The sequence below is a fragment of the Salmo salar genome, chromosome 16 (genome assembly GCF_965601325.2).
Source record: "Salmo salar chromosome 16, fSalSal1, whole genome shotgun sequence".
In the NCBI taxonomy this organism is placed as follows: Eukaryota; Metazoa; Chordata; class Actinopteri; order Salmoniformes; family Salmonidae; genus Salmo; species Salmo salar.
In genome coordinates this window covers 40148205-40161613 of record NC_138306.1, presented here as the reverse complement: position 1 = coordinate 40161613, position 13409 = coordinate 40148205, and the positions used below count along the sequence as shown (strand labels likewise).

The window sequence follows — 13409 nt, the reverse complement described above, 5'->3', positions numbered from 1 at the left end:
CAAGCCTAAATAATCACATATTACTGAATATGATCAATAATGAATACATTTTTATCTTATTTTGTCTACTTGGCTGTATGAAATGCAACAATCCCTCTAATTGGATTTTGTTAGCTGTAATGTCTTAATATGACCTCAGGGTGGCAGACCGCACCAAGAATCTCCTTGGCCTCATGCATGTGTCTGTCTCTATAAATACACAGGTACAGCTGTTTGGGGGTCCCTTTTCTACAAGGACTTACTCAATAGAAGGAACAAAAAGGAAGGAGTCTAATCTACATTTTCCCCAAAATTGGTGTCCAGATGAGTGTCTTCCCATTGTCCTGTCACTCACCACACTATACAAACTGACCAAAAACAACTGGACTTTCAATTGTTCATAAAATGAGCAGGCTGTTGGCTGACTGTTAGATAGAACTTCATAGAGCAGGCCTGCTGGAATGTAGAACAGGCTAGAATGTTGTGAGCAGCACTGACCTTTCCTGAACAATGTGAGCTATTGTTTGATATCTCGACCAAGTTAGAAGCCACAGCCCTTGGCTTGGTAGCTATTGTCAATGGTTGTTTTTACTGCACTGTATACACTTCTGCTTATGGAGGTTGTGTGTGTGTGTGTGTGTGTGTGTGTGTGTGTGTGTGTGTGTGTGTGTGTGTGTGTGTGTGTGTGTGTGTGTGTGTGTGTGTGTGTGTGTGTGTGTGTGTGGTGTTTGCGTCATGGACTTGCATGCATAATTTGTGTGTGTGTGCAGTTGGGGATTTACCGTAAACATGTTTTATTCTCTTTCATGCTTCAAACACATATAACCATGATCCCATCTACTTCAAGTTTCAGGCACAGATTAAACCATCAATATATTCAATGCAATACATTAATCTGGTATTTATGGGATTTTGTGAATGTTGTATTATGCTCAATGCCACCAAAGATGTGAAATTCAAATGTGTCTATATACATTTGTATGCATTTCCAGCCTCCCCCTCTATAAGATGACAGGCATTGTTATTGTGTCTGTGTGACTGTAATCTGCAGAGCTTTGAGGCATTCCCCACTCTACTCCAGTTTCTCCACAGAGGGTTTGTTGGTTTTGCCACTGAGGGGGGCAGTACTTTCTGTCTGAGCTTCTACGACTCACCGACGGCTGGGCCAATCAGCTGGCTACGTCCATATCTCCCTGCGTCTTAATTGGCTGTCTCACTCAGAGAAGGGCTGCTGATACAAACATGAGAGAGAGCGTTCTGAGTGGGAAATAGCAGACAGAGAGAGAGAACAAGAGTGTATTTTGTAAAGCAGTGTAGCTCATTCTACCCGTCTTCTGCGTCTGTACTGAATCCTCCCAGGCTGCCAAAAGATGAACCACAGCTCGACTGAACCGGCGGAGACCATCGAGCTAATGCGGTATCTCAGGTAGGCACTTAGCAGAATTAGGGCAACACAGCTATTCCTGCTCTCAATTGACAAAAATGATCCAATGCTGGCTGGCAGTAGCCTACATATTTTATTATGGATTGTGAACTCTGTTTTACACATCCTGCTTGTAAATGTGAACTGACCTTTTGATAGCTGATGGCGTATGAGCTTTTATGCATGTTTTTATGTTTTTATATTGTAGACATAAAGTTGGGTGTGTGATGTAGGTTTTCATCCAGAGAGGTGGTTCTGTGTAGAGACACGTGTCCAGAGCAGTCCCCCTGTGGCTGCCGACTGCATTCATTACTGTACTTTTATGCAACATAACAAAACCTGTCGCACCAACTCATGTTTCTCTCGCAGCCCTGAGAGAGAGAGGACAGAAAGAGAGATTGTTTGAAAAAGAACAAAGGGGGACTCATATCAAGGCGGTTTGAACACAGTTGCAGCCGAGAGTATTTTTCAGTGACAATATATTTGTGTCGTTAGACAATTTGAAAATGATTTCTCTCTGATGTGAAAGATAAGGTCCTTATGCTTCCAAAACTGTTCCGCAAGTTATGCGTGTTAATGTTCAGACCAAGCACAGAAGACACCTTCGTCCAATGACTCGTATGTGTAATGTAATGGAACTGTCATAATCAAGGGCTAAGGTGATACCTGCTAGGGCTTGATTCTGCTGCCTGCCTGTCAGGTACTGATTTGGAGCAGGATGTGAATCACTTGCCGGAGATCCCCTGTCTGTCTAAGACAGAAGACTAAGTTCTAGGCTGATTGTAATACACTGTGTTGATACGAAAGATGATGATGAACTCTATAATGTACATTATTTATAAATGTATGAAGTTTTTAAATATATATATATTTAAAAACTCCATACATATATATATATATATATATAATATCAAACCATAACTCTGAATACAATTTGCATACATTGATCTAAGAGTATTGTTTTTAGTACTTGGATCAGATATTGGCAGAGACTATGGACAAAACATACATCTGCCCTAGAAAATCTAACTGTTCCTGCCTGCGTGTATTGTAGGCAGTTCCAACCTCTCTCCACTTGTCTTCCTTAGTGGGATCAAGATGCCTGAATGAATTATAATTACTGTTCCTGTGATTGAAGCAGCTAGTCATGTTTAATTTAGTGTTGGTATGCTAACCATGTCCCTGCTGCTGTCTTAAAGTGTAATTTCATCACTTGTAAATCAGAGATGCATGTTAGCTAATCAGTCCATTACATGGCTCTCGAGTGGTGTAGCGGTCTAAGGCACTGCATCTCAGTGGAAGAGGCGTCACTATAGTACCTGGTTCGAATTCAGACTGTATCACATCCGGCCGTGATTGGGAGTCCCATAGGACGGCGCACAATTGGCCCAGCGTCGTCGGGGTTTGGCCGGAGTAGGCCGTCATTGTAAATAAGAATTTGTTCTTAACTGACTTGCCTGGTTAAATAAAATAAAAATAACAGCATGACAGTGGTACCTGGAGGTGGGCACCTCAGAGCAGGTTACACTCATCCACATGTCCACATAGTCCAATAGAAAAAATAAATACATGTCAATATATTTCACTTAACATGCATTAAATGTATTCCAGAGATATTACATGTATTCCAGAGATGCATGTACACACATTTGCATCTTTGCTCAAATGCATGTGATGCATGACAATTCCAGAAATGCATGGCTATGACATCTGGTCTACAGGGTGTCCAAGGTGTTTCCTAATTCAGCATATGACATAGTTTGCCCCTTCAGAGGATTCTTAATGAGTCTTTACGTATTGACCATTAGCTAGGTTTCCATCCAATTGGCGGCAAATTTTGATGCGAATAGTCCAAAATCTGCATAAACAAAATAGGCGTATTTTCCCACCAGTGGTGTTTCCACCAAACTGACCTGTTGCAGACAAAAAGCAGTGCGTGATGACGTAGTGCACACAAAATGTAGTTTTTCACTTACGCTTTCATGTACAAAATAAAAATCTAAAATTTTCCATCTCATTTTCAGCTCTACCGATAGTTGTGTCACAAAAACGTTTGTATTAAATGGCAAATGTGCCTACTCTGGTCTTGGAACGTGTGCTCTAGCCAACAGTTTCCAGATACAGTGCGGGTATGCTAGTCTATATGATGAGATTATTATGGATAAAAACGAGAATAAATTCATTTGTCAAACATCGATCATCATGTCACAAGAATAAGACCATCGATATTTATTGGAATCAAGCATCAAGATCATCGTGCACTTTCACCGCCCTGTGAAGTTGATCATAATTTATGTCGTCTGTAGCGTAATAAACGGCATGGTTTCTCAAATTATAGTGGGAGGACCACACAACATATCATCGCGTGAGTTTATTTCGATATGATGGTTGTTATATCAATATTTGCGCATAAAGACGTTTCTCGCATAATACATTTTACAGACAAAAAAGATCCCACCATGTCGAACGAACAAATTATGTCGTCATTTATAAAATTGTACCAAAACTTCCCGTTTCCATCGCAGCTATCGTGACATTAAAAAATATATAATGGTATGATTTTACTCTCATGAAAACTGTGGATGGAAACATGGTTAGTGGAGATTATTTAAATTGTTATGGTGAGTAAAAAAAACTACGTTTTGTTAAACTTCATAAAACAGTTGCCATCTCAAGAGGTTACATAAAAAAGGACTTTAGGAAATGCCTGTCTTCAGTTTAATTAAACTATGAAAAAATCTAGTGCCCAAGATGTGAAAGACATGGAGCCACTACATGACTAATAATGTATCATGTTTGGAGTAATTTTTGTAGTCATTTAAATCCATTTGAATGCATTGTAGTGCTTTTGGTATGTGTCAAGTACAATAAAAATAAATGTTGACAAAATATGTTGTAGCTGTGTCAGCCTATTAGAGGATCTGGAGGCGTGGCTTGTTGGAGGCCTTGTATCAGCTCTCTTTGGGTAAACCACATGCGAAAGTGTCATGCCAGTTTAATTGTTATGTTGTACTCTGTTAATAAAGGTTGACCTTTTACACGCCATTGTCCATTGTTAAGGCTGTCACCATTTCGCCTATCTACCTTATACCACCCCTTTTCTTAGCCCCATTTAATATTGCATCTGTAGTATTGTGTTGTCTTTATTTTTTTTTACCCTGTATTATAAAAGCCCTTTCCATAGAATCTTCCCCCCTTTAGAAATCAAATTGTATTTGTCACATGTGCCGAATACAACAGGTGTAGACCTTACCGTGAAATGCTTACTTACAAGCCCTTAACCAACAATGCCATTTTTAAGAAAACCACCTGAAACTCATAGCTTCCTGCCCTTTATTTCTTTATTCCCAGATTGCTTAATGTTTCCATGTACAGCATCAGTCAAAAGTTTGGACACACCTGCTCATTCATTGTTTTTTCTTTATTTGAACTATTTTCCACATTGTAGAATAATAGTGAAGACATCAAAACTATGAAATAACACATATGGAATCATGTAGTAACCAAAAAAAAGTGTTAAACAAGTCAAAATATATTTTAGATTCTTCAAAGTATCCACCCTTTGCCTTGATGACATCTTTGCACACTCTTGGTATTCTCTCCACGAGCTTCATCAGGTAGTCACCAGGAATGCATTTAAATTAACAGGTGTGCCTTGTTAGAAGTTAATTTGTGGAATTTATTATCTTCTTAATGCGTTTGAGCCAATCAGTTGTGTTGTGACAAGGTAGGGTGTATACAGAAGATAGCCCTATTTGGTAAAAGACCAAGTCCATATTATGGCAAGAACAGCTCAAATAAGCAAAGAGAAACGACAGTCCATTACTTTAGCCTCTTACATCTAGACGTTCCACTAGCGGAACACCTGCTCCAATATCCAATGATAGGCGTGGCGCGAAATACAAAGTCCTTGAAAATCCGAAAACTTCAATCTTTCAAACATATGACTATTTTACACCATTTTAAAGACAAGACTCTCCTTTATCTAACCACACTGTCCGATTTCAAAAAGGCTTTACAGCGAAAGCAAAACATTAGATTATGTCAGCAGAGTACCCAGCCAGAAATAATCAGACACCCATTTTTCAAGCTAGCATATAATGTCACAAAAAACAAAACCACAGCTAAATGCAGCACTAACCTTTGATGATCTTCATCAGATGACACTCCTAGGACATTATGTTATACAATACATGCATGTTTTGTTCAATCAAGTTCATATTTATATCAAAAAACTGCTTTTTACATTAGCATGTGACGTTCAGAACTAGCATACCCACCGAAAACTTCCGGTGAATTTACTAAATTACTCACGATAAACGTTCACAAAAAACATAACAATTATTTTAAGAATTATAGATACAGAACTCTTTTATGCAATCGCTATGTCCGATTTTAAAATAGCTTTTCGGTGAAAGCACATTTTGCAATATTCTGAGTAGATTGCTCGCCATCACGGGCTAGCTATTTTGACACCCACCAAGTTTGGCCCTCACCAAACTCAGATTTACTATAAGAAAAATTGGATTACCTTTGCTGTTCTTCGTCAGAATGCACTCCCAGGACTTCTACTTCAATAACAAATGTTGGTTTAGTTCCAAATAATCCATAGTTATATCCAAATAGCGGCATTTTGTTGTGCGTTCAAGACACTATCCGAAGGGTGACGCGCCCGGCGCGTTTCGTGACAAAAAATTCTAAATATTCCATTACCGTACTTCGAAGCATGTCAAACGCTGTTTAAAATCAATTTTTATGCCATTTTTCTCGTAAAAAAGCGATAATATTCCGACCGGGAGTCGTTGTTTTCGTTCAAAGACTGAAAATAAAAACATGGTGTCGGCTCGTGCACGCGCCCCCAGTCTCATTGTTCTCAGATCGACCACTATCCAAATGCGCTACTGTTTTTCAGCCATGGCCTGCAAAGTCATCATTCACCATTCTGCCGCCTTCTGAGAGCCTATGGGAGCCGTAGGAAGTGTCACGTTACAGCAGAGATCCTCAGTTTTCAATAAAGAGAGTGTAGAAGGCCAAGAAATGGTCAGAGAGGGCACTTCCTGTAAGGAATCTTCTCAAATGAGTTCTGTTATACTCACAGACACCATTCAAACAGTTTTAGAAACTTTGGAGTGTTTTCTATCCAAAGCTAATAATTGTATGCATATTCTAGTTTCTGGGCAGGAGTAATAATCAGATTAAATCGGGTACTTTTTTTATCCGGCCGTGAAAATACTGCCCCCTATCCATAACAAGGTAAGACATGAAGGTCAGTCAATCTGAATTTTTTTTTTCAAGTGCATTCACAAAAACCTTCAAGCGCTATGATGAAACTGGCTCTCATGAGGTCCGCCACAGGAAAGGAAGACCCTGAGTTACCTCTGCTGCAGAGGATAAGTTCATTAGAGTTAACTGCACCTCAGATTGCAGCCCAAATAAATGCTTCACAGAGTTCAAGTAACAGACACATCTCAACATCAACTGTTCAGAGGAGACTGCGTGAATCAGGCCTTCATGGTTGAATTGCTGCAAAGAAACCACTACTAAAGGACACCAATAATAAGAAGAGTCTTGCTTGGGCCAAGAAACACGAGCAATGAACATTAGACCAGTGGAAATCTGTCCTTTGGTCTGATGAGTCCAAATTTGAGATTTTTGGTTCCAACAGCCGTGTCTTTTCGAGATGCAGAGTAGCTGAACAGAGGGGCTATACTGATCACAATTTGAAATCCCATTCACACACACTGGAAATAAGCACTTTCCGTTAGCGAGCTTTGAGATGCCTTCTAACCTAAAATAACCCATTCTTTATTCCCTTATGCCCTCACCTCATGTATGCCTATGAGAAGGGATAGTTGAAATAGAATTCTATATAGGTTCCAAACTTGCAGACCAGATATCATGTTTCGCTGTAGCTACTGAATCAGTTCTTCATTAGCATGAATATGGTATGAGTAGAAGTGTATTAGCAGATGTTTTGGTAACGCCGTACGTGCATGGACCCCTACTAACATGATCCACCATGATAAGTGGGGTTAATGTGACAGGCAGGACCAATGAGAGCATCCTGTCCCTTTGCATCCTGTCCCTTTGATGCCAGTATCTATTCAAACTGCTGTTTTATGTGTGTCTGTCCCCATCAACTCCCAGCTAAATCTCTATCAAAGAGGTGGCTGGAGTGGCAGAGCACAGTAATACACCAGCAGCTCCTGTACCTCTGTCAGCTGTTTCAGGGACAGCTGTTTCAGGGACAGCTGTTTCAGGGACAGCTGAATGGGTGAATGATAGATTATTAATATTTACTCAGGCTACTGACTGCGTATCAACCCTTATGGAGGGTATGAGCAGCGCCCTCTGTGAAAGTTGTTTTCTCAGGTCTAGTACTTTATGTTATCTCCGTATCTACACCCCCTTGGTGTTTTTCCTATTTTGTTGCATTACAACCTGTAATTTAAATAGATTTTTATTTGGATTTCATGTAACGGACATACACAAAATAGTCCAAATTGGTGAAGTGAAATGAAAAAAATTACTTAATTCAAAAAAATGTAAGACTGAAAAGTGGTGGGTACATATGTATTCACCCCCTTTGCTATGAAGCCCCTAAATAAGATCTGGTGCAACCAATTACCTTCAGAAGTGACATAATTAGTTAGATTGCACACAGATGGACTTTATTTAAGTGTCACATGATCTGTCACATGATCTCAGTATATATACACCTGTTCTGAAAGGCCCCAGAGTCTGCAACACCACTAAGCAAGGGGCACCACCAAGCAAGCGGCACTATGAAAACCAAGGAGCTCTCCAAACAGGTCAGGGACAAAGTTGTGGAGAAGTACAGATCAGGGTTGGGTTATAAAAAAATATCAGAAACTTTGAACATCCCACGAAGCACCATTAAATCCATTATTAAAAAATGGAAAGAATATGGCACCACAACAAACCTGCAAAGAGAGGACCACCTACCAAAACTCATGGACCAGGCAAGGAGGGCATTAATCAGAGAGGGAACAAAGAGACCAAAGATAACCCTGAAGGAGCTGCAAAGTTCCACAGCGGAGATTGGAGTATCTGTCCATAGGACCACTTTAAGCCACACACTCCACAAAGCTGGGCTTTACAGAATAGTGGGCAGAAAAAAAATCAATTTCTTAAAAAAAAAATAAGCAAACATGTTTTGTGTTTGCCAAAAGGCATGTGGGAGACTCCCCAAACATATGGAAGAAGGTACTCTGGTCAGATGAGACTAGACGCTATGTCTGGCGCAAACCCAACACCTCTCATCACCCCGAGAACAACATCCCCACAGTGAAGCGTGGTGGTGGTAGCATCATGCTGTGGGGATGTTTTTCATCGACAGGGACTGGGAAACTGGTCAGAATTGAAGGAATGATGGATGACGCTAAATACAGGGAAATTCTTGAGGGAAACCTGTCTTCCAGAGATTTGAGACTGGGACGGAGGTTCACCTTCCAGCAGGACAATGACACTAAGCATACTGCTAAAGCAACACTCAAGTGGTTTAAGGGAAACATTTAAATGTCTTGGAATGGCCTAGCCAAAGCCCAGACATCAATCCAATTGAGAATCCGTGGTATGACTTAAAGATTGCTGTACACCAGCGGAACCCATCCAACTTGAAGGAGCTGCAGCAGTTTTGCCTTGAAGAATGGGCAATAATCCAAGTGGCTAGATGTGCCAAACTTATAGAGACATACCCCAAGAGACTTGCAGCTGTAATTGCTGCAAAAGGTGGCTCTACAAAGTATTGACTTTGGGGGGGTGAATAGTTATGCACTCTCAAGTTTTCTGTTTTTTTGTCTTATTTCTTGTTTGTTTCACAATAAAAAATATTTTGCATCTTCAAAGGGTTAGGCATGTTGTGTAAATCAAATGATACAAACCCCCCAAAATCCATTTTAATTCCAGGTTGTAAGCAACAAAATTGGAAAAATGCCAAAGTGGGTGAATACTTTCGCAAGCCACTGTACCTGAGAGGGGAATGTATGGTATATTAGGGGCTATGAGCGATAGTGGGCAGGACTGAAGTGTGTGTGTGTTTCTGTGTATGTGTTCCTGTGTGTTTGTGTTTCTCTTTCTGTATGTGTGTATATGAGTGTGTGTGTCTCTCACTCTGTTTTTCTGTGTGGATGGCATAGAGAGGTTTGAAGAAGCAGTAGGTGAACAGTTGGATACAGATTGGGAGCGACCCCCTTCACTTTTATATCTCCATGGCAACAGGAGGCCAAATTCCAGCACGGCAAGTGCAGGAACATTCTTGCTGGCCCAGGGTTATTTTAGGAAGGTCTCTATAAGAGAGGATTATTTTCAGAGACCTATTTTACTCCATAGAAGATCTGAGTTTAAACCTGTGCCTGAGGGGGGGGGAAATGTCTGTTTGTTCACTTTTAATTAAAACACGGTTAGTGTCAAGATATCAATATTAATTTCCAACGACCAGTGATCATACCTTATGCAGTAAACCTAAACTCGGCTGAGTTTGCTCCATATATTTCTTAATAATCTAGAGAGAAAAAAATCCCCTTGACAATTATGTAAGCACAACAGTGGTCACAGCAACTGATTTGTGTCTATGCTCTGCAAATATGGATTTGAAGTGGTGGGAGAAAATCACTAACTGATTGCTCTAAATTGCTTCTTCCCTGGTCTGTAAATCTCCAGTTGAACTGTGTACACAGCGAAGTCAGTAGGGTTATTGAGCGTGTTATCTATTTGTGGAAATGGCACGCCTAGAACAGCACCAATCAATCAGATCCATAGAGCTCACCAGCTTTTAGTCCCAAAAACAGGAAATTAGTTACCTCTGGTTCGTTCAGTCATCCCTAATAGGGTTTTGGCATAAATGCCGAAATTAAGGTCTGAGCTTAACACAGGCTTAGGAGATCTTATTTGTTTTGTTCTATGAGATAATATCAGTCAGGTAACATGACCTTTATGAATTCGGAAGCCTTTATGTGCTTTTTTTTACATAAATGCTTCAAATTTCACAAAAAGTGACGTTAGCTGATGAAGATTATCTCATAGAACAAAGTGTATAAGATATCCTAAGCCTGTGTTTACAACAGACATTATTTTTGGTGGTTATCCAAAAACTGTACAAAAACCCCATTAATTTTCCCATAGGCTTCGACCAACGAGCCATGGCGGAGTTAGTGCCTACAAAAAGACACCATTACTATTGCTTTCTATACTGCACCTTTCCACTGGGAGACCAGCTTGAGCTAGCCAGTCACAGGATGATATATAGCATGGTGGTTCTTTCAGGAGCCAATCAGGAAGATGTATGTCCTGATGATTTTGTGCAATAGCCAATCAGAAAGATGTATGGTCTGTTGGTTTTCTACAAGAGCCAACCTGAGGATAATACTGTATATAGTTTGGTGGTTTTCTACATGAGTCAATCAAAGGGAAGATATATAGCATGCTTTTCTACAAGAGCCCTGTGTGTGTGTATTGATGGAGGAATACATGACTGCCTTTGCAGCTCCTGAAGCCCTTATTGTACAAGGCAACATCAGAAACATAGTATATATATAACCTCACATTATCTGCTTTGTTGACACCAACCTACCCATGACTAACTAATTTGTACTGGCACCCATTGACTTTGACAGACTGTGTATCTATGTCCTCAAGGCTACATCATGCACTACATTAGTCACAGTATCTACATGTATATGGGTCAAAACATAGTATGTATATGAGTCAAAACACAGTATCTACATGTATATGGGTCAAAACACAGTATCTACATGTATATGGGTCAAAACACAGTATCTGCATGTATATGGGTCAAAACACAGTATTTGCATGTATATGGGTAAAAACACAGTATTTACATGTATATGGGTAAAAACACAGTATCTAAATGTATATGGGTCAAAACATAGTATCTACATGTATATGGGTCAAAACACAGTATCTACATGTATATGGGTCAAAACACAGTATCTGCATGTATATGGGTCAAAACACAGTATCTGCATGTATATGGGTCAAAACACAGTATTTAAATGTATATGGGTCAAAACACAGTATCTACATATATATGGGTCAAAACATAGTATTTACATGTATATGGGTAAAAACACAGTATCTAAATGTATATGGGTCAAAACATAGTATCTACATGTATATGGGTCAAAACACAGTATCTACATATATATGGGTCAACATATACAGCTGCAACAAGATGTTCTCATACTGACAGAATGAGAGCATTGTCCACCAGTTGTCTTATGTTATAATGTCAGAGGATGCTGTCTAGAGCAGGTCATTGACCTCTGCTACTGTGTAGCTGATGACTAACACACACACACACACACACACACACACACACACACACACACACACACACAGTCTTGTGCAGCTAACCTTGTGGGGACATACAATTCAGTCCCATTCAAAATCATATTTTCCTTAAACCCTAACCCGTACCCTAACCTTAACACTAACCTTAAACTCAAAAACTTAACCCTAGCTGCTAACCCTAGCTGCTAACACACACACACACACACACACACACACACACACACACACTCCGGTTAGGGGTCGCATTGTTATGTGTTGTTGGGTGGAATTTAAACAATGCATAATGAATCTCTTCCCAGAGAAATAGGACACATTCAGGAGCTGAGAGAAGCAGGCATCAGTTAATAAGATAAGTCAGATGATTTGTGAGCAGATGCTGCTTTATTATCAGTTATTAACACTTGCCACTCACATATGTTGAATATGACTGAGTCACCATGGAAACCGTGGGTGTGCAACCAGTTGGATGGGAAATGGAAAAGTAGGTTGTAAGTGTGATTTGTGCTAAATCTGGAGGGCTTTTTATTATTTTTAGTCAGAAACACAGTTACCAGTATTCAGTTTGTTTCAGAAAAAAGCGAGTATGTTATGTAAGCGCATTGGGGTATTGTGTAATATTCAACTACAATGTCCGAGAAGAGAAGTGACTGTAGGAGGATATCAGTGTGGGTGTTGGGCTGTAGTAGGTGCATGTACGGCATTATGACTATGTTTCCTCCTTTCACTTCATCGCTGTATATTTTCTCCGCCTCTGTGCGCGTGAGTGTGTGTGCGTGTGTGTCATTTGTGTGTGTGCGCGTGCCTGTGTGTGTGTCACAGGAGACGGAGAGGAAGGCTTTCCTCCGTAATAAGGTTCACTGTCTCACTCTGCTGAGCTTTGATTGTTGCACTGTTTTGTTCCCGCTCAAGGAGTACCGGCTCAGGATTTAGATTATGTCATTTGTTGGACTAACGCACAGAATGGAAAGTGCCACTGTCATTTGCATTAGCTCCACATTCCTCTCCTGGTTTCTGCCAGTACATAGATGCATTTGAAGCTTTTCTATTAGGCCCATGTCTTGTTGCATAAGTTTAGTCTTTTATGTATCACAACTTTGTTGCCTATCCATAAACAATAATAATAGTGGTGCTATAACAAACCAAGACAATGCAAATGTCTCTGACACCTTTCGTGGAATGCTCAGTGACAGTAGGTAGGACAATTCCATTATCAGGTCCTGTGATTCGATCTTGTGAGTGACAGTTGCTAAGGCCAGTTCCCCCACTGGCTACTTGTGACCAGTCATCCTGATTGTGATGTGGAGAGACTGCCAATGGCTGGACAGGGCCGACAGCCTATCAACAGGACTGTCAGCACTGGCCAGCCATAGTCACACCTTTTGGAGGGCAGGGGAGAGAGAGATGTCTCCTGTCTAACATCAGTCTGTTGTCATCCAGTTTAATGGTGCTCCGGCCTAGAATTTTCAGAAGAGACCAGAGCTGGGATGCTATGTAGGGATGGGGGGTGTGAAATAATTTCAGTATTTGATTAGTATCATGAATTTTTGTTGGATATCTGGATTTTTTTTTTTTAAATGTACGTTTTTAACCTGAGCACTGCTGCGGCAAGGGAGAGAGGCTGGCGCTGTATTGCTGCAGCTGCGAAGGGGGCGGGATGTGTGAGATGGGAGCGAGC

The 13409-nt window shown here is 40.4% G+C and overlaps 1 protein-coding gene across 1 annotated transcript in view; it reads left to right on the top strand.

The window, feature by feature from the left end:
• Positions 1 to 1039: 1039 nt before the first annotated feature.
• Positions 1040 to 13409, top strand: part of LOC106573595 (yjeF N-terminal domain-containing 3) — a 69192-nt gene continuing 56822 nt past the window's right edge. The window contains exon 1 of the mRNA XM_014148772.3: positions 1040 to 1405. Within this exon, the coding sequence (XP_014004247.1) occupies positions 1350 to 1405 (56 nt within the window). The 5' untranslated portion in view covers positions 1040 to 1349. The remainder of the gene's footprint in view (positions 1406 to 13409) is intronic.